General features: G+C 38.2%; 2 protein-coding genes across 2 annotated transcripts; both read left to right on the forward strand.

Moving 5' to 3' along the window:
- The first annotated feature begins 8,200 nt into the window (after window positions 1–8,200).
- LOC101084786 (olfactory receptor 13-like) lies at window positions 8,201–15,041 on the forward strand. Its single transcript, XM_045052644.1, has 2 exons — window positions 8,201–9,310; window positions 14,925–15,041. The coding sequence occupies exons 1-2, from the start codon at window positions 8,330–8,332 to the stop codon at window positions 15,039–15,041; spliced, it is 1,098 nt and encodes a 365-aa protein (XP_044908579.1). The 5' UTR covers window positions 8,201–8,329.
- Window positions 15,042–21,338: 6,297 nt separating this feature from the next.
- On the forward strand, window positions 21,339–22,853 carry LOC101085032 (olfactory receptor 2A1/2A42-like). The gene has a single exon (XM_011279609.2). It carries the CDS (start codon window positions 21,641–21,643, stop codon window positions 22,580–22,582), a length of 942 nt encoding a protein of 313 aa, XP_011277911.1. The 5' UTR covers window positions 21,339–21,640; the 3' UTR covers window positions 22,583–22,853.
- The last annotated feature ends 3,232 nt before the right edge of the window (window positions 22,854–26,085 follow it).

Raw genomic sequence — 26,085 nt, forward strand, 5'->3', positions numbered from 1 at the left:
ATACATTGAACTGAATGAGAATGAAAATACAACACCTCAGCGCTGAGAGGGAAATGTTCAATCAATGTGTATATTACAATAAAGACAATTAGAAAAGAGGAAGAGTCTCACAACTGCAATGAGATATCACTGCACATCTGTCAGAGTGGCTAAAATCGGAAACACAAGAAACAAGTGCTGGTGAGATTATCGAGAAAAAGGAAGCAACCCTCACGCACTGTTGGTGGGAATGCAAGCTGGATTCCCACAGTGGGTGCCCCCACTGTGGAAACAATATGGAGGTTCCTCAAAATGTTAAAAATAGAACTACTCTACAATCCAGCAACTGCAAAAAATACAAAAACACTAAATCAAAAGGATACATGCACGCTTATGTTCATTGAAGCACTATAATAGCCAAATTATGGAAGCAACCCAAGCGTCCATTAGATGATGAATGTGTATATGCATATACATATGTATATACATATGTATATACATATGTATATGCATATGTATATACATATGCATATACATACATATATACATATATACAATGGAATATTATTCAACCATAAAAAAGAATGGAATCTTGCCATTTGTAATGACGTGGTTGGAGCCAGACAGTATAAGACTAAGCAAAATAAGTCAGAGAAAGACAAATATCATATTTTAGTCATGTGTGGAATTTAAGAAACAAATTCACAAAGGAAAGAAGAGACAGACTCTTTTTAATGTTTATTTTTGACAGAGAGAGAGACAGAGCATGAGCAGGAGAGGGGCAGAGAGAGAGGGAGACACAGAATCTGAGGCAGGCTCCAGGCTCTGAGGTGTCATCACAGATCCCGACGCGGGGCTCAAACTCACGGACAGTGAGATCATGACCTGAGCTGAAGTTGGACACTCAACCAACTGAGCTACCCAGGCGCCCCGACAGACTCTTAATTATAGAGAACAAAATGATGGTTATCAGAGGAGAGGTGGGTGAAGGGATAGGGGAAGTAGGTGATGGGGATTAAGGAGGGCACTTATGAGAACTGGATGTGTACGGAATTGTTGAATCCCTATATTGTACACCTGAAAGTAATATAACACTATGTAAACTATATTGGAATTAAAATTAATAAATGAATAAATACGTAAATAAGGAAAGTCTCAAATTAATAATAGATGTCCCTACCTCAAGAGCCTAGAAAAAAAAGAGCAAAATAAAATCAAAGCAAGCAGGGGATGGCAGTTAATGAATATAAGAATAGAAAACATTGAACTTAAAAAAAATCAATAGGTAAATCAATAAAACAAAGAGTTGGTTCTTTTGAAAGGTGAATAAAATTTAGAAACCTCTAATAGTACTTGAAAACACATGACTTAAAAATACCAGAATGAAATGGGGGATATCGCTGCCGATGCCAAAGGATGATAAAGGAAATTACAAGTAACTTGATTAAATGGTCCACTTCCCCGAAAAACACAAACTACTATAGCTCACCGAATAAGAAGAGATAATTCGCATAATCTTACAACTACTAAGGAAAGTTAATTCATAATTTTTAAACTGCCAAAGCATAAATCTCAGGAAAAGGACTTATACACACACACACCAAAACAAAAACAAAGGCTGTACACAAATGTTTATATATTTTGGGGCAGAATAGCTCAAAACTGAAACAATCCAGACGTCCATCAGTAGGTAAATGGTTAAAAGGTGCCACAACCACACCATAGAGTACAGCTCAGATGTGAGGGCGATCTCATTGATCGCCAGGGTCAATTTGGGCTGATCGGGCTGGCTAAGAGGGTGTCCCCTTCCTCCCTCACTGCTCCATGTGCATTTCTGTCCCTCAGGAAGAGGACAACCTTCCCTGATAGAGAAGGACCGTTTCGGCTAAGGGTATACAGGTAGCTGTGCTTTGCTCTAGAACCTCCAAGCAAGCACTCATAGTCCATTTGTAGGAGAATGTAGGCTAGTCAAGCTTCCAAGACTCCAGACACATCCAAAGGAGGCACTGCATGTGACAGTCTGCCTTTCTTTAAAAAAAAAAAAAATACAGCTCAGCAATAAAAAAAGAGCAATTACTGATTTCTGCAACAGCCTGGATGAACCTCCCTAGAATTACGCTGAGTGAAAAAAAAAGAAAGTTAATCACATAAGATTATATACTGTATGATTCCATTTATGTAACAATTTTGAAATATCAAAATTACAGAAATGGAGAATATTTTTGTGGTTACAATGAGGGTGGGAAGGACATGCCTAGAAAAAGGCAACAGGGAGAGATTCTATGGTGATGAAAATGTTTTCACCTCGACTGAACCAATGTCAACATGCTGATTGTGATGTATCATAGTTTTGAAAGACGTTACCAATGTGGGGAAACAGTAAAGAGTGTATGGTATTTTAATAATGGTAATATAATAACCCTTGTATTATTTTTTACACCTGCACATGAACATACAATTATATAAAAATAAAAGTTTAACTAAAAATGAAAAATTTTTAAGTTGAAAACAAGTATTAAAAACATAATTCTTACACAAAGATTTGCATACAAATTTAAAGACCCTTAGATATCAAAATAATTTTGGAAAGAACAAAATTGGAAGCTTTACATTTCTGACTGCAAGACTTAGTATTTAATGTTGTATTGATGATATTAGTTTAAGGATAAATCGATAGAAAAAAGAATAGAGACTACAATAATAGATCCATACATATTTCATCAGTATTTTTGACAATGTTGCCAGTGTAACTCAATGGGTAAATGCAGTCGACCTCTTTATAAAAAATAAATAAAAGAACCTCAACCCATATTTCGTACCACACACAAAGATAATTTGAGGCACATCTTAGATCTAAACATGAAAGTAAGTAATAACTCTTCGAGGAGAGAAATTGGAGTATGACCTTTGGATGAGTTGTTTTCTTAAGTTGGAAGCTAAAAGCACTAATCATAAAAGAAGAAATTCAGCTGAATGCCATTAAAACGAATCATTTCTGTTTATCAAAAGAATCAGTAAGAAGGTGAAGAGGCAAACCACATCTGGAAGAAGACAGACTTAGTACACATGTTCAACAAAACACTTGGATCCAGACTCTGGAAAGAATGTCTACAAATCAATGACAGGAGAAAAACAACTCAGTTGAAACTGGGCAAAAGATTTGAACAGGTACTTCATACAAAAGATTATTCAAAAGATCAGTTAGCATATGATAATGTGTTCAGTACAGCTAATCATCAATAAAATCACAAATACCACAATGGGTAACATTATAAAATTAATATCAAGTGGTGGTGGGAAACTAAAATTATAAAACCACATTGGAAAACTGTTTGGCAATATCTACTAAAATTCAACATGTGCCTGTCCAAGGATTGGGCGATTCTATCTTTTATATATACACACTGAACACGTGTATAAGAACATTCAAAGAAGTTTTAGTTACAATAGCCAAAAACTAGAAATAACACAAACTTCCACAAAAGTAGAATAAATTGTGAAATGTTCATATTGAATATTATGCAGTATCAGAAAATGATGTATACGACAAAGATACAAAAGTATGGATAAATCTCAAGGACCTTATATTGAACCAAAGAAGAAAACATGTATGAAACAGACATGAAAACATGCATACATACTGAATAATTATTCCAATGAGGTTCAGAAACAAACAAAGCTAACCTATTATGATAGAGGTCAGAATTCCTTCCACAGAGTAAGGAAGTGATTTGGGGCAGGTGGTGGGGTGAGGGAAGAAGAAAAAAGAGTTTTTCTCTTGTGATGAAGATGTTCTACATCTCGATCTGGATGGGGCTTACACAGGTGTGTTAATATATACAAATTATTGGATCTATATACTTTATAGTTTTGGCACTTGGGCTGTATGATCAGCAGACAACACGGATTGGAAAGTATCTCTAATAGACAAAGATGCCATGTGGAGTCTCTGGCAAGCCCCAATAGGTGAGTCATTGGACAGGCAACAGGAATTCCGCATCAAGGTCTTTCCTTCTATACCAGAAGACAATACACATTTCAAAACATGACTCCTGATGTACTACTGAACCTTAGCAGACTATTCATAGAGTATCAAGTAGCTATAAATGCAGGATTGCTTATTCTGAACTGAGATGTTACACAACCCACCTAATCATAAGACTGAGTGACCATAGCAGCCATACCTCATAAAAAGAATGTGGTATAAGTCAGGACAAGATCAAGTGCAGAAGACAAAAGTAAGCTGAATGGCCCAGATCCTCATGTATCTTGTATCACCGATGGTTCTTCCCACTCAGTGCAGTGTATCTACCGTGGGTGTGGGACCTTAAAGATAAGGGTTAATCTGTCATTTTCCATAGCTGGCAATTCACCTAATCACCTACCTTGTGGGGACAGAAGTTGCCTGAAGTGAGAATGTGCAAACTCCTGGAAATTGGCAAATGGTTTGGTTGGTCACAGATCAGAAGGAGTACTGTTGGAATATTAGGTGAATGGAACACAAAGAATGAGAATCTGTATATTGCACATTAATGCCTAACAAGCAAATGACTGTGTGTGACATAAATACAGAATGGCCTGAAATGTTGGACCTCAAAGGCAAGGCTAAGTGGGATGCTCAGAAAGAGCTGAAAGGGACAGCCAAGGAAGACACCATGAAAAATTGCATCTGCAAAGCAGAGTATCTAAAGAAAAATAATAAAATACAAGGGACTGGATTTAGCTGCTAGCCACACGTTTCCTCTAAATTTACATAATGCCTTGTTTTTCTAATACTGTGTATGAAGCAAAATGATGAAAATAATTAGTTGACCCAGTTCCCGAAGACTGTCCAGGATGCAGTTCTAACAGATTATGGCTTGAAAATAGCTTCTGGGTAGTTTGTAGATAAATTAGAAGTGCACTTGTTGCTTTTTAAAAGCCCAACATTCAACAACCAGGTACAAGATGATTCTATCAGAATGTCAGCCAACTTGGTTTTTGGCCACCCCAGTGAATGCACAGAGAGCACACAAATGCAGTAGCCATGGCAATAGAGAAGGAGGCGTTGTGTGAATCCAACAGCATAGGCTGCCCCACACCAAGGAGGCTCTACTCTGCTGCGCTCCTCAGCTGACTACATGTTCCATCAGCATCAGAGACCAATGCTGGGCCCTCAATATGGTGCCTTCCCCTTAAAGAGACCAGTAAATCCGTTATGAGCACGCGAATTCCTTCTATCCTATATGGAGCAATGATTTATCATGATTGCAGATGACATACAACTATGAATTTCCCTTTCTTGCTGTAGTATCTTGGTCAGTACCTCGATTGGAGGGCTATTAGAAAATCTGACTTTTGATATGCTTGCCAACAGAATATCACCTTAGTCCATTAGACCTGCTTCACAGCAGATGACCAAGGGATTCACTGCTCCCAGCTCATATCGTATTACTCAGAAATTGTAGACCTGATAGAAATTGTGACCTGACACAAAGATTTGGGGCACTGCATTGTCGATAACATCCTGAAGGATATACTGTGATAGGTATATGCCTACACTGGTAGGTAGATTACATATATTTAGCTGCATTCATAAAAGTAGAGAGGATAGGAATTGGCCTCCTGCATTTACAGAACTCTTTCCCAGAAGGACAGGACCAGATGTTATCAGAAAGGAAAAATGTTCTAAAATGAACTTTTCTCAGCCCCTCCAGGCAGATCAACAAGTAGCAGGGCATGGCTACCATGGATTCCCAGCATAGATGCCCACACATTCTAGATCCATGATCAAGGATGCAGCTGCTATTTAAAATGATGTCATGATTAAGACATTTGAATTCAGGTTCATTTTCCTACTACCTTCAGGATGGTTGGAGAACTAGACCACCCTGAAGAAATAAGGCTGTAGAAATTAATGTCATGTTTCTATTTCACTACCAAAGAATAACCAGGCATGGATCTTTGAATCTCCCAAGGGCCTCCTGAATATTTAGGATGTGGAACAACATAAAAATTCATGAAACTATAACACATTCATGTATTTGGGTAGCTGTAATGTTCATGTGGTGCCAAAGTACAACTTGATATTAGTGTGTATTCTTTTAGCTAGAAAGGTAGTACTTGTTTTTATCTTAACTTCTAAAGATTTCACTGTCTCTCTGGCTTCTTGAAAGACAGAAAGAGACAGGGACTGCCATTCCTCTCCCCTCTCAGGAGGATAACAGTGGTTCGGTTCTTCATGTGTCTGTAGGGAGCATGCTGGTACAGGGGAGACCTGTCTCGTATCCCACACAGAGTCTCATGGCAATTGGGAAGGTGCCCTGTGGAGATGATAAATTAATAAAGCCTTTTCTTAAAGGCAACTTGAAGAGCCAAAATCCTTCCTTGACAGTTCTCAGATGAGCAACAAGGCTTCTAGTACCATCAGTAAATTCAGCCACCCTAGATATGTTTGCCTTTTCTGCGTGAAGATGTATTGGGATCTTTATACAACAGTCATCTCTAGACATGCAGGTTTCCTAATTGCTTTCGTAAGTTCTGGCCAAATATATTTTAGCATCATTTTCATTGCCTGTTAGCTTTTGCTATCACAATTTAATATCATGCAAAAGTACATTGTTATTAAGTCTCCTGATAGTTTAAATAATAGGATATTCCGAGTAAAATATATTCTTAATATATCATTATGTTAATACAATCAATGTACTAATGGCTGCTTTTGACTGGTAGCTCTTTCCGAGATAAGGAGGTAAGTATGTACAAGTGACTTTCTGGTAAAGATTTAATATTAAACAAAAATCCCAGCACTTCTCTATTAAAAAAATAGATTTAATGTGTCACTCATACAGGGAAGTCAAATATCTAAATATATAAGAAAGACTATCCAGGGTTGTTGAATAAGTGTGCAAATGCTTATCTATTTATTATGTGCGATAGTATGAAGCCCGATTTCCTATCATGATACCTCTACCCAAAGAACAATGGCAGGTGCGTTACAGGAAATCAGTAAATACTTGAAATTATTTTCAACATTCTGGACATGACACTTCTTATTGGAGTGGTTATAAGAGAGTTTCAGTGCACATGGGGTCATTTTTAAGTAAGTTTATAGTTTTATAGCCATTTAAATTAGGATTTATTGTTCATCCTGATTGCCTCCAAGACAAGACGGTCTTACGTAAAAGTTGGGAATAAAGTTTAAGCGAGAAGGGTAATGTCATGTTTGTACTTACATTTTATTTTTTTATTTTTTATTTTTAGCTTATAAATAACAGTAATATTTTTCTCACAGTTCTGACTCATAGTCCAAGATCAAGGGACATGCTCTTCCTGGTTCATAGTTGGCACCGGCTACCTGTAGTCACATGGTTGAAAAAAAAATGTACTTACACTTTAATTGTGAAGTCATAAAGAAAGAAGATTTAGTTCAATCTCTCAAGGACTTCAGAGACCCCTTCTGCAGTATCCTTTACAGAAGTCTAGGAGTTATTGTTAGTCCCCTGCAGAGACAGTGTCTAAAATTGGTATTATTAGAGTGTTTGGCCACATTGAGTCGAAATGTGACAAAATTTTGATTCTGTTCTTATATTTAAATAAATGATAGTATAAAGCTATTCCGTCATTCACATATACGTTCATCTAAATATTGTGGAAAACTAAGTAAGAAAAGTGGTATTTTAGGCTGAAAATAAGTATTTGCACTTGATCAAGAAGAGAGTTGGTGAGATACTAGCTATAGAGGTGACAGTAGATGTAGGAGTGGAAAATGTGTTTATGGGCACCTGGATGGCGCAGTCGGTTAAGCATCTGACTCTTGATTTCCAGTCAGGTCATGATCTCATGGTTGTGAGATCGAGCCCCAAGTTGGGCTCTGCTCTGGGTGTGGAGCCTGCTTAAGAGTCTCTCTCTCTTTCTCCCTCTGCCCCCCCCCCAAAGTGTGTTTAGACAAGCAGGTGACAGGTTAATGGCTAATGGTGAATCTGGCTGATGGCATAGCTAACCCTAGTATATTGTTATTCTTAATAAGCCCTTCCAACTCGAGATTAGACTTACTGCTGTTTAAGGACTTTGGCAAAGAAAAGCAGAATTTATTTGAAGAATATGGGGTAGCTCACTGAATGGAACAAAAACTGTGTATCTGACAGGTGACAATGTATTTATTTTGAAAATTTAGACTCTGCTAAAAACATTAATGACAAAGGAAACGTGTGTGTGTGTGTGTGTGTGTGTGTGTGTCTATTTTTAAATTTATTTCAGGGCTACTAAAGTCTTTAAACATTCATTAAAATACATAAAAATGTACTGAAAGTGTTTCTGAATAACTTTCTGTCCTAAAAAAAAGGTTTCAAACAACATAAATTTATTTCGAATGATTTCTCTTAAGTCATATACATTAACTCTATTCCATCATAGGGATATGGGAGCCAATATGACCTCTATCACAGAGTTTACCCTATTGGGATTTCCCCTTGCTCTGAGGATTCAGATGCTTCTCTTTGGTATCTTCTCCCTGTTCTACGCCTTTACCCTGCTGGGGAATGGGCTCATCCTGGGACTCATCTGGCTGGACTCCAGACTGCACACCCCCATGTACTTCTTCCTCTCCCACCTGGCCATCGTTGACATAGCCTATGCCTGCAACACGGTGCCCCAGATGCTGGTAAACCTCCTGAAGCCAGACCAGCCCATCTCCTTTGCTGGCTGCATGACACAGACCTTTCTCTTTTTGACTTTTGCTGTCACAGAATGTCTTCTCCTGGTGGTGATGTCCTATGATCGGTATGTGGCCATCTGCCACCCGCTCCGATATCCTGTCATCATGAGCTGGAGAGTCTGCATCATGCTGGTGGTGACTTCCTGGACCTTTGGAGTCCTTCTGTCTTTGATTCATCTCATGTTACTTCTACCCTTACCCTTCTGTAGATCCCAGAAAATCAATCACTTTTTCTGTGAAATCATGGCTGTTCTCAAACTTGTCTGTGCAGATACACACATCAATGAGATTGTGGTATTGGCTGGAGCAATTTCCGTACTAGTGGGACCCTTCTCCTCGATTGTAGTCTCATATATGTGCATCCTCTGTGCCATCCTCAGGATCCAGTCTGGGGAAGGTCAAAGAAAAGCCTTCTCTACCTGCTCATCCCATCTCTGTGTGGTTGGACTCTTTTATGGCACGGCCATTATAATGTATGTTGGGCCCAGATATGGGAATCCCAAGGAGCAGAAGAAATATCTCCTCCTGTTTCACAGCCTTTTCAATCCCATGCTCAACCCCCTGATCTATAGTCTTAGGAACTCAGAAGTGAAGAATGCCTTAAAGAGAGTGCTGGGGGCACACCTGGGTGGCTCAGTCAGTTAAGCATCTGACTCTTGGTTTCAGCTCAGGTCATGAACTCACAGTTCATGAGTTCAAGCCCCACGTTGTGCTGACAGCACAGAGCCCGCTTGGGATTTCTCTCACCCTCTCTCTCTGCCCCTTCCTGGCTTGTCCTCTCCATCTCTCGTATATATGTGTGTGTGTGTGTGTGTGTGTGTGTGTGTGTGTATGTATATATATATATTTATTTATTTATGTATTTTAAAAATATATATACATATGTATATGTACATATATATACATGTATATATATGTATATATGTATACATATATATGTATACATATATGTATATATATGTATATATATGTATATATATACATATATATGTATACATATATGTATATATATGTATATATATGTGTATATATATATATTTTTTTAAAGAGTCCCTGGAATGAAGAGAGCCTATGAAAATATTATGGCGTCAGGTTGATAGTGAACTAGGAAGATATTATCTCAAGAGTTTCCAACTGTAGCATGAGAATTATCTGAGACCCTTATTAAAAATACAGTCAGTCTTCTGAGCTACCACTTAGATCACTGATTCAGTGGATGTGGGATATGTCTTAGAGATCTATATCTTGATATATTGTCGGGACACCTGGGTAGCTCAGTTGGTTAAGCGTCTGACTCCTGATTTCAGCTTAGGTCACAATCTCACGGTTCCTGACATTGAGCCCCATGTCAGGCTCTGCACTGGCAATGTGGAGTCTGCTTGGGATTCTCTCTCTCCCTCTCTCTCTGCCCCTCCCCTGCTTTCTCTCTCTCTCTCTCTCAAAATAAATAAACTTAAAAAACATTATCAATAGCTAATTGTAATGCAGCTGGTCCATGAGCCAAGATTTGGAAGCTGCAGATCTAGAACAATACTCTTTATAACATCTTTCTCAAGCTATGGTCTAGCCTCATGCCTCTCAAAGTGTTTTTCTCAAAACACCAGCTCCTCAAGAGGGCTTTAACATAAACTCTATGGTCAAGTAAGTTTGAAAATTATTGCGTATTAGATGCCTTACTTTAGAGCTCACAATTCATATTATCATTGTGAAAACTGTAAGAATATCTGCAGTAAAGAAGATTTTTATTCCAGTTTTTAGCCAATATTTTCCAAATTTATTTGATCACATAAACAATTTTTTTGTAACACTTATTAGCGGTTTCCAGGACCAGGAAATCTTGATCTGGATTGACTCATTGTGAATATTTCCTATAACCACCTTCTAGAGCAAAATGATTTTTTTCCTGAAAGGTGAGCCTCTAAAGAGGACCTAAGCACAATACCCTAGATAAGCCTGTGAGAATGTGTGCTTTCTTTGGGTAAAGAAAGTGAGGGTAACTGTTTCTCCTTTTCAGTGCTGGATCATCTGGAGGTAATGAATCCAACCCTCTGCTTCATCTTGGGTCAGCATTTACAGATACATCTCATGGAATGACCTCATTCAATTTCACAATCTTCTAAATCTGAGATAAAAAAAACTATGCATTCCACTGCTTACCCAGTATACTAAGTCTATTTTTTCTCTCCTTGATTTTAAAGATAAAACCAGGGTGCCTGTGTGGCTCAGTGAGTTGAGCTTCTGACTCCTGATTTCGGCTCAGGTCATGATCTCGTGGTTCGTGGGTTTGAGCCCCATGTCAAGCTCTGCACTTACGGTGTGGAGCCTGCTTGAGAGTATCTCCCTCTCTTTCTGCCCCTTCCCCTACTTGTGTGCTCGCTCTCTCTCTCTCTCTCTCTCTCTCTCTCTCTCTCTCTCAAAATAAATAAACTTAAAAAATTAAAAACAAATTTAAAGATAAAACCAAGTTTCTCACAGAAATCTAGGAGGATTTGCAAAAGCCACTACTTACACAATGTAGAAGCTTTAACAAGATTTCTCCATTGTTGTTTTTAGAAAATAGAGATATGGGAGATGTTCTGTAAGAGAATGTTTATAGGAAAGGTACACGATGAATGATGGATAAAAAGGATATGAATAAAAGATAGAATGTCCAAAGGGCTAGTTGATCCTTTGAAGATTAAAAAGTAAACAAAATAGGGAAAGTGCATGATTTATTATTCACTGGCTATTCTTGAAATAAATTTCAAATGATAGCCTTACAAACAGGAATTTCCTCATTCTCTATATGGAATGCCATGTGCATTACTGTAATCTCAAAATAAAAAGAGTTAAGTGAGGTTTTTATGCAGTTGCAAAGATTTCCTCCTCATGAAAGTAAAAACAAAACAAAACAAAACAAAAACAAAACTCTAAATTCTATGGTGGCTAAATACATAGGCAAAATTTTGATGCTTTTATTACTTTTACATTTTACAATTTTATTAGTTCTTTTTCTACTGATAGAAGAAAATAACATGTTTTTTAAGGTGTATTCAGTAAATTAATACCTTTTACAAATTGTAATTTTTAAATTGTATTTTGGGATATAGTTAAGGCTCAGGTACTTGAAAAGCCATTGAACTTGAAGATAAGTAAAGTCTTTTAAGCACAGTTATAGGAACGTTTTGATTGTAAATTACACCCTGAAGTAAATTGAAGAAATAAGTTCTATCGAGCTTTAGTGGAGTTAAACTCTGCTGAACAGTTAGGAATAGGGGGGATTAAAAGAAACTACTTAGTTACTTCAAAGTGTTGTATATTATTGAACAACTGTCATTTCAAATGTTCTTGCTTATGGGGTTAATGTTTAGTCCTTAATAATAAGCATACTAATCTTTCTTGGTTAACCTTTTTCTATGGAAATCCTGATGATCAGGCTATAGAACCACAATTTTAGCCTCAGGGTTTATCTTGTGTGAGGCTTCTTCATTGGGAGTTTATGGGCACTACGGAACACATGGACAGTCGTCAGTGGCTCAATGGATCCCAGGAAAAGGGAAAAAAATAAACCCAATTCAACTTCTCTTGAAAAAAACTTTGGGGGCCTAAGTCCTGGTCATCAGTTTGGAAGGTCTGGAAACTAGTTTTCTGTCAGTTAATCTGGAATTGATCAGAAGTGTCAGAACTTAATGACTCTCACAAAACTCACAAGATAATTATGATTAACCCAGATGCAATTTCAACCTTTATAGTGAAGGATGTTTCTTCCCAGGGAAAGGAGTACCTATACCTATTATCCAAAATAACCCAGTTCTCTTTTCAAAAATCCAAGAAATGAATAAACAGTAATACATGGCTCAAAGAGCCTAGAATCAGAACAGATGGATTTGAATAATGCTGAAAGGTACTTCTTCAAAACTGTAGAAAAAATCCTCCCAATAGATCACAATTTATTCTTATCATGAACCTAGATGTCTACAACTGAAGTTTCTATACCTTGGGCTGTGCTCAATGAACTAACAAATTCTGCCTCTTTATTTTCCCAGTTTTCAAGATTCCAAGTGAAACATTGATAATAGCAATTGTTATTTTCCATTAATTATATATGTTATGACTTTCTGAAGATATGTTCATCCCTAACTCAGATACTTAGTTCATCAATTAAAAGCCAACATTTTGTTAGGGCGCCTGTGGCTCAGTCAATTAAGTGTCCTACTCTTGGTTTTGGCTCAGGGCATGATCTCACAGTTCATGAGTTCGAGCCCGGTGTCCCTGCTTAAGATTCCCCCTTTCTCCCTCTCTCTCTGCCCCTTCCCTGCTTGCATGCACACACACTCTCTCTATATATAAATAAGTAAACATTAAAAAGCCAACATTTTTCAAACCAATTATTGAGACAATTTACTTTGGGAAGTGTTTAAATTATCAAAGTATTGATTTTTATTCTACTTCCAAATGGAAATGATGTCCAAATTCTGGTGGACCTTGAGATAACCATAAGATTGGTGGTTAGAAAATGTCTGATGCTAACAGATAATGTAAAAAAGAACATATTTTTTTTAAAAAAATATATTTTTTGCAATTAAGAGTTACTTATGCTATGTATTATTTTCCTTTGTAAACATTTATGTTTTACATATGTTTATGTTTTACTCTGACCACTTTTTAAAAATTTCTTATTTTCATTTGTTTAATGTTTGTTTATTTTTGAGACAGAGGATGAACATGCAAATGTGAGCAGGGAAGAGACAGAGATAAAGGAAGACAGAGAATCCCAATCCCAAACAGGCCTGTGTTGTCAACAGTACATGGGGCTTGAAGTCATGAATGGTGAGATCGTGACCTGAGCTGAAATCAAGAGTTGGATGCTTAAACCAATGAGCAACCCAGGCACCCCTGACCACTTTTTGTTTAAAGTAAGCTCTACATCCAACACGGGCTTGACCTCATGATCCCGAGATTGAGAGTTGCATGTTCTATGGACTGAGCCAGCCAGATGCCCCTACTCTGACCACTTTTAGAAGTTGTCCCTAAGTTAAAACACTGTTACCTTGATATGTACTAGAGAACATGTACTTTTGAGATGAGGCATTTCCCAAAGTTAAAGTTTGTTTGGTATCATAAAAATTTATATTTAATTTCCTTATTGTCTTAGTTCAAAGTTCCTACTTTTTATAACTGATAGTCATACAGTGATGAATGAGAAAAACCCTATTATTTTCACAACTTCAGTGTGCCACTATTTTTTTTTTCTTTTATACATCAGTTTCCAGATATCCACATTTTTCTACAAGCCACCTGAAACATAAAAAGAAAAGAAACTTGATAATTGTAACCAGTTTTCCCTAAGTTTATGGGATAGCCCCAGGAAGCCAGGAATCACACTGTAATGAACTAATTAGTTTGTGAATCTCATGCTTGATCGATAAGAGATTTCTCAGATAACATTTTGAGTCCCTCACATCCAGTATACGAAAACAGTAGGATGCAAATAAACATGACATCATCACAGGTAGGAAATTCTCTCCCAACCCAGAAGAGGTAGGAAGCTTCAAGGGGAAGATGCCTTCCAGAGGGTTCTCTCCCCCTGGCCTGAGGGACTGGACCCCTAGAATCTCCTCACCTCAGAATCGAGATTAGAGAGTATTGCCAAGGCTGACCTATTTGAGTGGTTTGTGTTCTAGAAAACCCCTCCTCAGGCATGTTCTAATAAGCCCCACTGGGACTCCGTGTTTCTCCTCAGACTCCCCAGTCTGCTCCCTGCCTCCATAACCTGCTCTCTACGCCATCTCCACATCTTGAGCTGTTGCTTGGAACCAGCTGATTTTTCAGGGTCCTTCCTTCCCCCCTCTGCTGCTACACAAGGTGGCCCAGAGTACAGTGGGGAGAAGCTGAAATACAGAGGTGAATGCCGGGAGCTTCTTCATTGTCACACTCGTTCTGCTTCCTTCTAGGTTCCCCTGAACGACCTGATGGTTTGGGAATTAGGGCAGTGCTGGGATTCATGAAATCCAAATAATGCCAAGTTTTCCGGGCCGTAATGACCGGTGTTGTCTCAGAGGCGTGCTCTGTGGCTGGTTGTGGTTCCTGATCGTGTGTCCTGCTGGGGATGAGAGCAGAACCAGGGAACTGCTTTGTCCCCTTCCCAGTGGAGTGGGCATGCACTGTATCTCGCAGCCCACCCCTCCAGGGAGCCCTTAGACGCTACCAACTAGGCTGAGGCCATAGGAGAATAAAAGCGCCTTTTCTGAGGATTCTGCCACCTTTGCAGTCAGGAACAGGAGTGAGGGTTCTGCAGCTCCCGCAGGCGCTCCCAGAAAGCATGATCCTGCCCAACCTTGAGGTATTTTTCCCTTCTGGGGTCCCTGAGTCCAAACATGGGAGCTAACCAGGCCACCTTATTTTACTTCATCATTAATTCCTCTTAGACGTGGGGTAGCATCTACACTTCTGTGGACTATCACTCTGTTTCTGACAATCTTTATTTTTAAATGTTAGAGAAGTAAATACTCTTTATTAATGTTAAACATATATGCTCATCGTTCACATTCTATATGAATAGTTTCAGGGGAATATTAGATGCACATTTTATAGACAAATTATATAAAGATGTTTTGGGTTTCGAGTTTGGTTAATTTGCTTCATTGGTGGAGAAATATCCACGTGATAGACATTTACTTAGAAAAGATAGCACTAACAGAAGGAGTAAGAAATTCCTGTGTCATGCATTTAAACAGAACATATGGAATAATCTTAGCCAAAGAAAATTACAGGAGGGTATATTACAGAATGGTGTTATGTCAGGAAAATTAACATGTTGGTTATTGTATAAAATAGGCATTTACTTATCGTCAACACAGGTACAGTGGGTACTAAATCTATGTCATATGCTCATCTTAAGCTTAGCATTAAGGACAGCTAGAATGTATTCAATAAATATGTGTAAGTGTTAGATTTTTCATAGCTTGGAAGATAAGTTTGCACAGTGGGGATGGGAAAAGTATAGAAAGGGGACCACGGTGGTAGGTGCTGGTGTGTGAGGTGGGAGAAGGACGAGATAGTCAATCATTTCTTTGTATAGGATTTTTGTGTTTAATGTGTATCTTTTTATTTGTCACTGCTTTCTTCTGAAGCACCTTTGTACGAGAAAATCTTCACAAAGCTCAGCACCATCCTCCTGCTTTTACTATGTGCTTCCACAGTGCCCAGCACATAGGGGGCACTCATGAGTATGATCAACTGTTAGCCTTTAACAGATTCTCCAATAGGCTATGATTACACAGAACTGACACCTAGTTCTTTACGGTCCACAATAGTTCTTAGATCCAGAAAACTCACTTATCCTATCAGCCCTTACCCCAGAAGACCACTCGGCAAAGTCTTGGCTTGTAACTACATAAGCAAATAAGATGAATCAGTTTTCAGTCTTTCCTTACTACTTGCAGGTGAGTAGTCCTACGCTTCCTCTGAGTCAAAGATTAACAATAGGTGGTGATTTTAGGAATTCTGCCTTCCCCGTGCCCACTACTTTAGAGGAGAACTTGCCAGCTCATCATTCTTCAAGATTTACTGTTTAAAACATAGCTACCTTATGACCCAGCGATAGAGCTACTAGGAATTTATCCAAGGGATACAGGAGTGCTGATGCATAGAGGCACTTGTGCCCCAATGTTTATAGCAGCCCTTTCAACAATAGCCAAATTATGGAAAGAGCCCAAATGTCCATCAACTGATGAATAGATAAAGGAGATGTGGTTTATATATACAATGGAATACTACTTGGCAATGAGAAAGAATGAAATCCTGACATTTGCAACAACGTGGATGGACCTGGAAGGTATTATGCTAAGTAAAATAAGTCAGAGAAAGAAATCATATGTTTTCACTCCATATGTGGAACTTGAAAAACTTAACAGAAGACCATGGGGGCAGAAAAGGGGGAAAAAATAGTTTCAAACAGAGAGGAGGCAAACCATAAGAGACTCTTAAATACAGAGGAAAAAACGAGGGTTGATGGGGGGGCAGGGGATAGGGGAAATGGGTGATGGGCATTGAGGAGGGCACTTGTTGGGTTGAGTACTGGGTGTTTTATGTAAGCGATGAATCATGAGAATTTACCCCCCAAACCAAGAGCACACTGTATACACTGTATGTTAGCTAATTTGACAATAAATTACACACACACACACACACACACACACACATACATATATATGTGTGTGTGTGTATATATATATATGTATTTATATATATTATATATATATATTTATATTTATAATATATAAATATATATAAATATAAATATAAAATATTTATATTTAAAAATTTTTAAATATATTTAAATTATATTAATATATTTAAATATATTTAATATATTTAATATATTTAATATATTATTTATTTAATTATATAAATAAATAAATATATTTAAAATATATTTAATATATTAAATATATTTAAATTATATTAAATTTAAATATATTTAAATATTTATATTTAAAATATATAAAAATATAAATATTTATATATATATTTTATATATATAAAATAAATAAAACATAGGTTCTATCAAGTTCTGATGATTATATATGAAATTATTTCCTCTTAGATATTTACTTTAGAAGTTTAGATTTACCTGATTATTCATTAACCAGACAATTTATCCTTTTTGAAATTCTGAAATTGTACCTATGTAAGTTAATGTACCTCGCTATGCCTGAAGGTTACATTTGGACCTGGAACACATTACAGTTTTGAGCCACCCTCATAACCCCCACCAGCTCATAAGAAATTTAATCTGTTTGCATTTCATTTGATTGTGTAAAACTAATGCATGTCATATAGGCATGACATGGTCAGGCTTATTGTCCCTGAAGGCCATTGAAGATGCACAGACAGGGGCGCCTGGGTGGCTCAGTCAGTTGAGCGTCCAACTCTTGGTTTCAACTCAGCTCAAGAATTCATGGCTTCATGGTTTGAAGCCCCCCATTGGGCTCTGCACTGACAGTGTGGAGCCTGCTTGGAATTCTCTCTCTATTTCTCTCTGCCCCTCCCCCATTTGTTCTGTCTCTGTCTCTCTCTTAAAAAAAAAAAAACTTTAAAGACGCACAAGTTCTGCCTCTCTCATAGACTTTGTGTCTATGCTCCATATGGATCATCGCCTTTATTTTTTCCAGTCTGTCTCCAGACAGGTAGCCCACACAAGCAACTACACGTGGGTTCACTGTCACATCCTCCTGCCCTGCCTCCCTGAGGTTGTATCAAAGCACCTTGACTAGGCTTTTGGAGGTTCCCAAAACTCTCCAGTCATATATTTCCTGATATTCTCTTGTTTACCAAGTCTAGGATAAAATTCATAGACTAAGTATTTTATCACTAATTTGTTGATGTGTCCATTTCTCAGTAGACAAACTGAATTACCATTGGTCAATAATTTGTGCCTATTAGCTACTTATAAAGTATATTTTAACTCATGGTGCTGTGGTCAGCCACTGTTTGTTGATGTAAATAGTAGTTTCTTATGTTTTGGATTTCAGTTATAATACATGTTACAAATATGAAGGATTGAATTAACAGCAAGATGAGTATATTTCCTCTTTCTATTCATTCTAGGTTATGACCTTTAAATTTTTTCCCCCAATTTTACTGAGATAAAATTGACAGGGGCACCCAGGTGGCTTACTCTGCTGAGAGTCCAGCTTCAGGTCAGATCGTGATCTCACGGTTTATGAATTTGAGCCCCTAATCAGGTTCTCTGCTGTCAGCATAGAGCCGCTTCGGATCTTCTGTCTCCCTTCCTCTTTCTCTGCCTTTCCCTACTCCTCTCAAAAATAAATATTAAAAAAAAATTGACATACAACACTATATAAGTTTAAAGTATATAGGCATAAGGATTTGACTTAAAAATATTGTGAAATGGTTACCACAGTAAGTCTAGTTAACATTTATCATCTCAGATAGATACCTATATATATATATATATATACACCTATATATATATATATATATATATATACACACACCTATAGATATATGTGTATATATATACACACCTGTAGATATATATGTGTATATATATACACCTATAGATATATGTGTATGTGTATATATATATATATATATATGCATATGTGTATAGAAAAAGAAAAGAGGTTTTCTATTTTGTGATGGGAATTCTTAGAGTTCATTCTCTTAAAGTTCAAATACAGGCGTACCTGGGTGGCTCAGTCGGTTGGGCATCTGACTTGGACTCAGATAATGATCTCATGGCTTGTGGGTTCAAGCTCCACATTGGGCACTGTGCTGACAGCTCAGAGCCTAGAGCCTGCTTCGGATTCTGTCTGTCTCTCTCTCTCTCTCTCTCTCTCTCTCTCTCTCTGCCCCTCCCCTACTCCCCCCCTCAAAAATAGACATTAAAATAAAAAAAAAACACTCAAATATATCATACATAATTGTTAACTATAGTCATGATATTATACCTGACATCCCCAGTACCTATTTATCTTAGAACTGGAAATTGATCTTTTGATCAATTTGATCAGAAGATGTTTTGACCACCTTTCGCCAATTCCCTCTCCACCCACCCCCCTCCTCAGGTAATCACAGATCAGGTTTTTTCCCTCTATAAGTTTGGTTTCATTTGTTTATTTGTTTTAGATCCCACGTATAGGTAAGAACATACCATATTTTCTTTCTCTGTTTGATTTCACTTAGCACAATGATCTCATGTTGTCACAAATGGCAGGATTTCTTTCTTTTCTATGACTGAATAATATTCCAACATATATGTATACCAAAACTTCTTTATGCATTTATCCATCAATGGTCACTTAGGTTGTTTCTGTGCCTTGACTATTATAGGTAATGCTGCAATGAATACGGGGCACAAACATCTCTCCCACATGGTGTGCTCTTTTGGATATGTCCCCAGAAGTGGAATTGCTGGGTGATATGCAAATACAATTTTTAAGTTTTTAAGGAACTTCCATAATATTTTCTTTAGTGGATGCACCAATTTACATTCCTACCAACAGTGCACAAGGGCTCCCTTTCCTCCAGCATTTGTTAACCCTTGTCTATTGGATGATAGCCATTCTGACAGCAGTGAAGAGCTATTTTATTATGGGTTTGATTTGCATTTCCCTTATGATTAATGATATTGAACATCTTGTCATGCTCTTATTGGCTGTGTGTCATCTTTGAAAAAAATGTCTATTCAGGTTCTTTGTCCATTTTGATTTGGTTATTTGGGAGGTTTTTTCATGTTTTGTTGTTGCTTAAATTTTTTTAATGTTTTTAAATTTATTTTTGAGAGAGAGCAAGCACAAGTGGGGGAGGGGCAGAGAGAGAGGGAGACACAGAATCAGAAGCAGGTTCCAGGCTCTGAGCTGTCAGCACAGAGCCCAATGCAGGGCTCGAACTTATAAACTGTGAGATCATGACCTGAGTCAAAGTCAGACACTTAATTGACTGAGCCACCCAGGTGCCCCTGTTGTTTTTGCTGTTGATTTGCATCAGTCCTTCATATATTTTGGATATTAACCCCTTATCAAATATATAGTTTGCAAATATTTTTTTCCTTTTCATAGATTGTCTTTTTTTGGTTTTGTTAATCATTTCTTTTGTTATGCAGAAGCTTTTTAGTTTGATATAATTCCACTTGTTTATTTTTTTATTTTGTTGCTTGTGCTTTAGGTGTTAGGTGTGTGTGTGTGTGTGTGTGTGTGTGTGTGTGTGTGTATTTTTGACAGAGCGAAACAGAGTATGAGCAGGGGAGAGGCAGAGAGAGAGGGAGACCCAGAATCTGAAGCAGGATTCAGGCTCTGAGCTGTCTGCACAGAGCTCCATGCGGGCTTGAACCCACGAACCATACGATCATGACTTGAATCAAAGTCAGGTGCTTAACCAGCTGAGCTACCCAGGCCCCCCTAGGTGTTATATTTAAAAAATCATTGCCAAAACCCATGTCAGGAAGCCTTTTTCCTGTTTGCTTCTAGGAGTTTTAAGGTTTTTCATCTTATATTTAGGTCTTTCATCCATTTTGAGTTAATTTTTGTGAGTAGTGTGAGGTAGGAGTCTAGTTTCATTCTTTTACATGTGAATATCCAATGATTCCAGGACCATTTATTGAAGACAGTGTCTTTTCTCCTTTGGCTCCTGTGTCAAATATTATTTATATGAGTTTATTTTTGGGCTCTTGATTCTTTTTCATTGGTCTGTATGTCTGTTTTTATGCCAGTATCACACTGTTTTGATAATTATAGCTTTCATATATAGCTTGAAATCAAGAAGGGTGATGACTCCTGCTTTCTTCTTTCTCAGGATTACTTTGACTATTCGAGGTCTTTTATGGTTTCTTAAAATTTCAGAATTTTTTTCTACTTCCATAAAAGTGTCATTGAAATCTTGACAGGAATTGTATTGAATAGATGGCTTTGACAACTATGGACATTTTAACAATATTAATTCTTCCAGTCCACGAACATGGGATTTAGATACTGATAGAACTCAATCATGATTTCAGCTGAAGTAAGTGAAATCATTTTCTTTTCCAGAGACCATTCTCATTTAAAGCTCCTCTTATTTCTACTATCTAGAATTTCTCTTACATATTTTTACATATGTAGCTCTGAAACAATCCAGATTTCATGATTATTTTCTTTGTAATATGGTTTGATATTTCCTAATTCCATCACAGTGTCAAAGGCTCCATGTGGGTAATCACATAACATATTCCTCTTCTGTAAAATTAGATGTCAGATTAAGAATTTAGCTTAAAGACAGTTAAATTTGTTTAAATAGGTAAGCCTGCCTGCCTTCCTACTTTCCTTCCTCCCTTCCTCCCTTCCTTCCTTTCTTCCTTAATTCAGTGACTTCTTAAAGTTGTTTCTTAATAATTTTGTACATACCAAAAATTTATGAATAATAAAAGAGTTGTTTTAAAATAATTGTGTCATACATCTATCTGGTTCTCTCTTTAATAGTAAAATGGAGAAAAATCGAACAATGGTTACAGAATTCATCCTACTGGGATTTTGTCTTGGTCCAAGGATTCACATAATCCTTTTTGGGCTCTTCTCCCTGTTCTATGCCTTCACCCTCCTGGGGAACGGGCTCATCCTGGGGCTCATCTGGCTGGACTCCAGACTGCACACCCCCATGTACTTCTTCCTCTCCCACCTGGCCATCGTTGACATAGCCTATGCCTGCAACACGGTGCCCCGGATGCTGGTAAACCTCCTGAAGCCAGACCAGCCCATCTCCTTTGCTGGCTGCATGACGCAGACCTTTCTTTTCTTGACTTTTGCTCTAACAGAATGTCTTCTCCTGGTGGTGATGTCCTATGATCGGTATGTGGCCATCTGCCACCCGCTCCGATATTCTGTCATCATGAACTGGACAGGCTGCATCATCCTGATGGTGACTTCCTGGGCATGTGGCTCCCTGCTGGCCCTGGTCCATGTGGTTCTCATCCTGAGGCTGCCCTTCTGCGGGCCTCATGAAATCAACCACTTCTTCTGTGAGATCCTGTCTGTCCTCAAGCTGGCCTGCGCTGACACCTGGCTCAACCAAGTTGTCATCTTTGTTGCCTGTGTGTTTATCTTAGTCGGGCCCCTCTGCCTGGTGCTGGTGTCCTACACGCGCATCCTGTTCGCCATCCTGAGGATCCAGTCCGGGGAGGGCCGCAGAAAGGCCTTCTCCACCTGCTCCTCCCACCTCTGCGTGGTGGGGCTCTTCTTTGGAAGCGCCATTGTCATGTACATGGCCCCCAAATCCCGCCACCCCGAGGAGCAGCAGAAGATCCTCTCCTTGTTTTACAGCCTTTTCAACCCTATGCTGAACCCAATGATCTACAGCCTGAGAAATGCAGATGTCAGGAGTGCCCTGAAAAGGGCAATGTGCAAGGAAAGTCATTCCCAATTAGAGTGACATTGGAATCACCAGACTAAGTGCTTGATCACTGCCTAAATCCAGGAAATTTCACTTTTCTCATCTTAAGTGTACCTAAAGGACAAGCTCTCCTCTTCCTTTGAATGAAAAGCTTTAGATATGTTGTATTCATTGATTATCTACAGGTGTGATTTTATCAGATACGATCTTTTTCTTTTATTGCTCATTGAATTTAATATCTGTGACATTAAAAAATGTTTAAGTTCATTTTCTAGGTCCCAAAGGTTGAACACAGTCTATCTCTCTCTCTAACCTAAGTATTTAAACTCACTAAACTGTATATATCATAAGACTTAGGGAAAAAAAGAAAGCTGCAGTGAAGTATAATGACCCTCCAAACCCAGAGGCACACTTGTCCATTATCCCAAAATTGTACTTGCCCTATTAAAGAATAACTGTTAAAGAAACTCAGAGATATTTACTTAACATGTTGCATGATGGTGAGAAATTTTGTATGATAATTAACTCACATGAGGAAGTAAACAAGCAGGCTGATTGAAAGAACAAAATTAATGCAAAGAATATAGGAAAAAGGAGAGAAGAAGGAAAAATCTGTAGACAGGATGGGAATAGTGCACATTGTTTATAGCTCTGGAGATAAACTGGTTACTCGTAGGTAACAAAAGAGCAAAACTGGGCATTCTCTCCTTGAATAGGCTGATAAGGGGTATCAAAGAAAACATATATTTAGGGTTGTTTGTGGATTCGCCAGAAAACTTTGAGTGTTAAGCTGTAAGTTATCTAGATGTACAGAGTATCTCAATATGTGCTTTTCTTTTTTATGAGAGTCTTTTTATTAGCATGTCCACCTTGCTTGTCCACATGTACATAATTTCCCTCATTAGATGTTTTATCCTTGAAATAGGAAATTTGACCAGAGAACGTAAGTGGCTAGTAGAGTATAACTGGCTATTTGGGCTTGGTAATGCACTGGTTTTTACTAATTCATTCCACTTTACAAATCCAATGATTAGGGATGAATCCCATACATTTCAGGTGGCTTTGTAGAGTGTCACCTAAAAGTCCATTTTCTAACCTGCCTGGAGACTAAAATGGCCACTTTGTGTCCAGTCTTTCACAATTTCATATTAAGAGTGAATGGAACACTTGTTCAGAAGAATACATGTGTTGGCCTTCACTTGGGAATCAATAATTGCTCAACCCAGGGGCACTTTGGTGGCTCAGTCAGTTAAGCACCAATTCTTGACTTCAGCTCAGGTCATAACATAACCTCATGGTTCATGGGTTCAAGTCCCACGTTGGCCTCTGTGCTGACAGTGCAGAACCTGTTTAGGATTCTTTCTCTCTCCCTTTCTCGCTGCCCCCTCCCCTCAAAATAAAAAAAATCTTCAAAAAAATAATAATTACGCAACCCAATTCCTAATTACTGGGCAGCAAAGCTCAATAAATGTGAAAACAAAATGGGTTTTTATAATACTAACATTTTGGTTAATGGCTTTCCCAGTGCCATACTCTATGAAATGATAACACTTGACATGGACTATCTCATTTAGGCATTATAACAAAGCTGTGAAGAAGGTCCTATTGTCAGTTTGATATACACTTATACCAGAAAGTAACAAATATCTGGCCTTTATCTTGACAGTCTGGCTCCCAAGCCCTCAGTACTTAACAGTATGCATTGTGTGCCTCAACATCAGTGTTATCGATAAAGAACAAAGCTAAGTTAGCCCAAAGGTGAATGTATTACATAAGGAGGGCTTGTTTCCAGCCTTCTATGCCACAGTGAGCTGATCTGTGCTCTGTAAGGCCTAGGAGATGAAATCATTTATGGGAAGTTGGTTGTTGTGCACAATGATTCCTATGGGCAGAGTCGCAAAAATCATTGGACTTTTAAAGGAACACAAAACATAAAGAAGACGAAGATAAAGGCCATTCTTATTGAGATTGGTGATTTAACTGAGCTAAGACCCAGAACCAATACACCAAGATAGCAACACCATAGTCTGTCTGTCTCTGCTTCTTTCTCCCTCTCTCTCTGTCTCTCACTATAGGCCAGTTAATGCACTTTACATATATTTCTTATTTCATCCTCAAAATGGTGCTTTGAGGCAAGAGACAGTATCCCTACTTCACATATAGGGAAACTCAGGCACAAGGAGATGGAGTAACTTGCCCAGTATCATAGATACTAACTGTCCAGGCCAGGATTGAACGAAGGCAATCTATTTCTTGACCTTATAGCCATAACCACTGGGCAACATGGCCCCTTTGGAGCTATCTGTGGATAATGACCAGAGAGATCAAGGTAGTAAAACAAAATCAGTGACTAAGACCAAGTGATGGGCACTAGGCTTCAGACAGAAGCTTTGTTTGCTAGAGGAAGCACCTTGACTCTAAACTTATGTAAGCAGTGGGTGTGATAACAAGAACGAACCTTGACTCCAAGGGTCAGAGACCAGAGGAGGGCTCTGGCCATGAGCTGCACAGGGAAGCAGGAAACAGTGGAAGAGAAGACCGACGTTTCAGTTTCGCTTGATGGAGTAGAATTAGAATGGGTAGTTGATAGTAGTTTACCTAAAGAAGCCCGTTCTCAAGACAAAGGAATTTAGATTTCCTTTTCGGTGTTGAAAATTGCTGTAATAATCTTTCAGGTGGCATTTATAGAATATTGCTCAGGAAGGTACCGAGTTTCATAGGTATGATGGGAGCTTCCCAAGGGCAAGAACTGGAGTCTCTCCACCTCTTTTTCATCCACACTAGCACCCTGCCTTGAACATAGGAGGCGCTCAGCGAGCACTGGTCAGGTGCACTCATGAGCCTTTATCACTTAGCTACACGCAATCTTCAATGTTAAACTATCTTATGATTTCCACATTTTTCAAAATCCTTTAGTATGGTAGAAAATAATTGCAGCTAAAATTTATTTGGCAGTGGTTGTGTACCAGACACTATATTAAATTCTTTAGGTGTAATCCTCACCTCAAAGCTGTGAAGTATTAATGGTATTTCCATTTACAGAGGGGAAATTGAGGTTTAAAGAATTAGTGAACATACTCTCTGTCACAAAAATCCACTAGTGGAATCAGAATTCAAATAAGTCAGTCTGATGTGGGAAACGAAGGCAGAAGGAAATGGCAGGCAAAATTAAATTTTCCTTATAACCTGCAGCCCACTGACAAATACTTGAGGCAGGCAGAGTAAAACATTCCTGCAGGAAGTCCCTACTATCTTACTGTTAATACTTTGCTAGAGGGGAAAACAACCCTAGCTTGACAATAGGTAGGCTTCTGGGATCCTGTGATTCTTTAGCATATGAAAATCCTTTTGGAAACTTTCCCTTCTCTTTAGCTCCCCCAACTCGCTAGTATATAATTACTGACTCCTTACAGTCCGGGAAGCTCTTTCTGCCCAGGGGTCCTGTCCCTTTGCTTTAATAAAGCCACCATAAAAAAATAAAACACCTTTTTGCACCAAAGACATCTCAATAATTCTTCCTTGACTGTTGTCTCCAAACCCCA

Source organism: Felis catus, chromosome A2 (assembly GCF_018350175.1).
Source record: "Felis catus isolate Fca126 chromosome A2, F.catus_Fca126_mat1.0, whole genome shotgun sequence".
NCBI lineage: Eukaryota > Metazoa > Chordata > Mammalia > Carnivora > Felidae > Felis > Felis catus.

Coding starts and splice junctions, on each gene's coding strand:
- LOC101084786 (XM_045052644.1), top strand. CDS start 8,330: ATGATTTCTCTTAAGTCATATACATTAACTCTATTCCATCATAGGGAT. Junction 9,311..14,924: donor GGGCACACCTGGGTGGCTCA/GTCAGTTAAGCA, acceptor CCACCTTTGCAG/TCAGGAACAGGAGTGAGGGT.
- LOC101085032 (XM_011279609.2), top strand. CDS start 21,641: ATGGAGAAAAATCGAACAATGGTTACAGAATTCATCCTACTGGGATTT.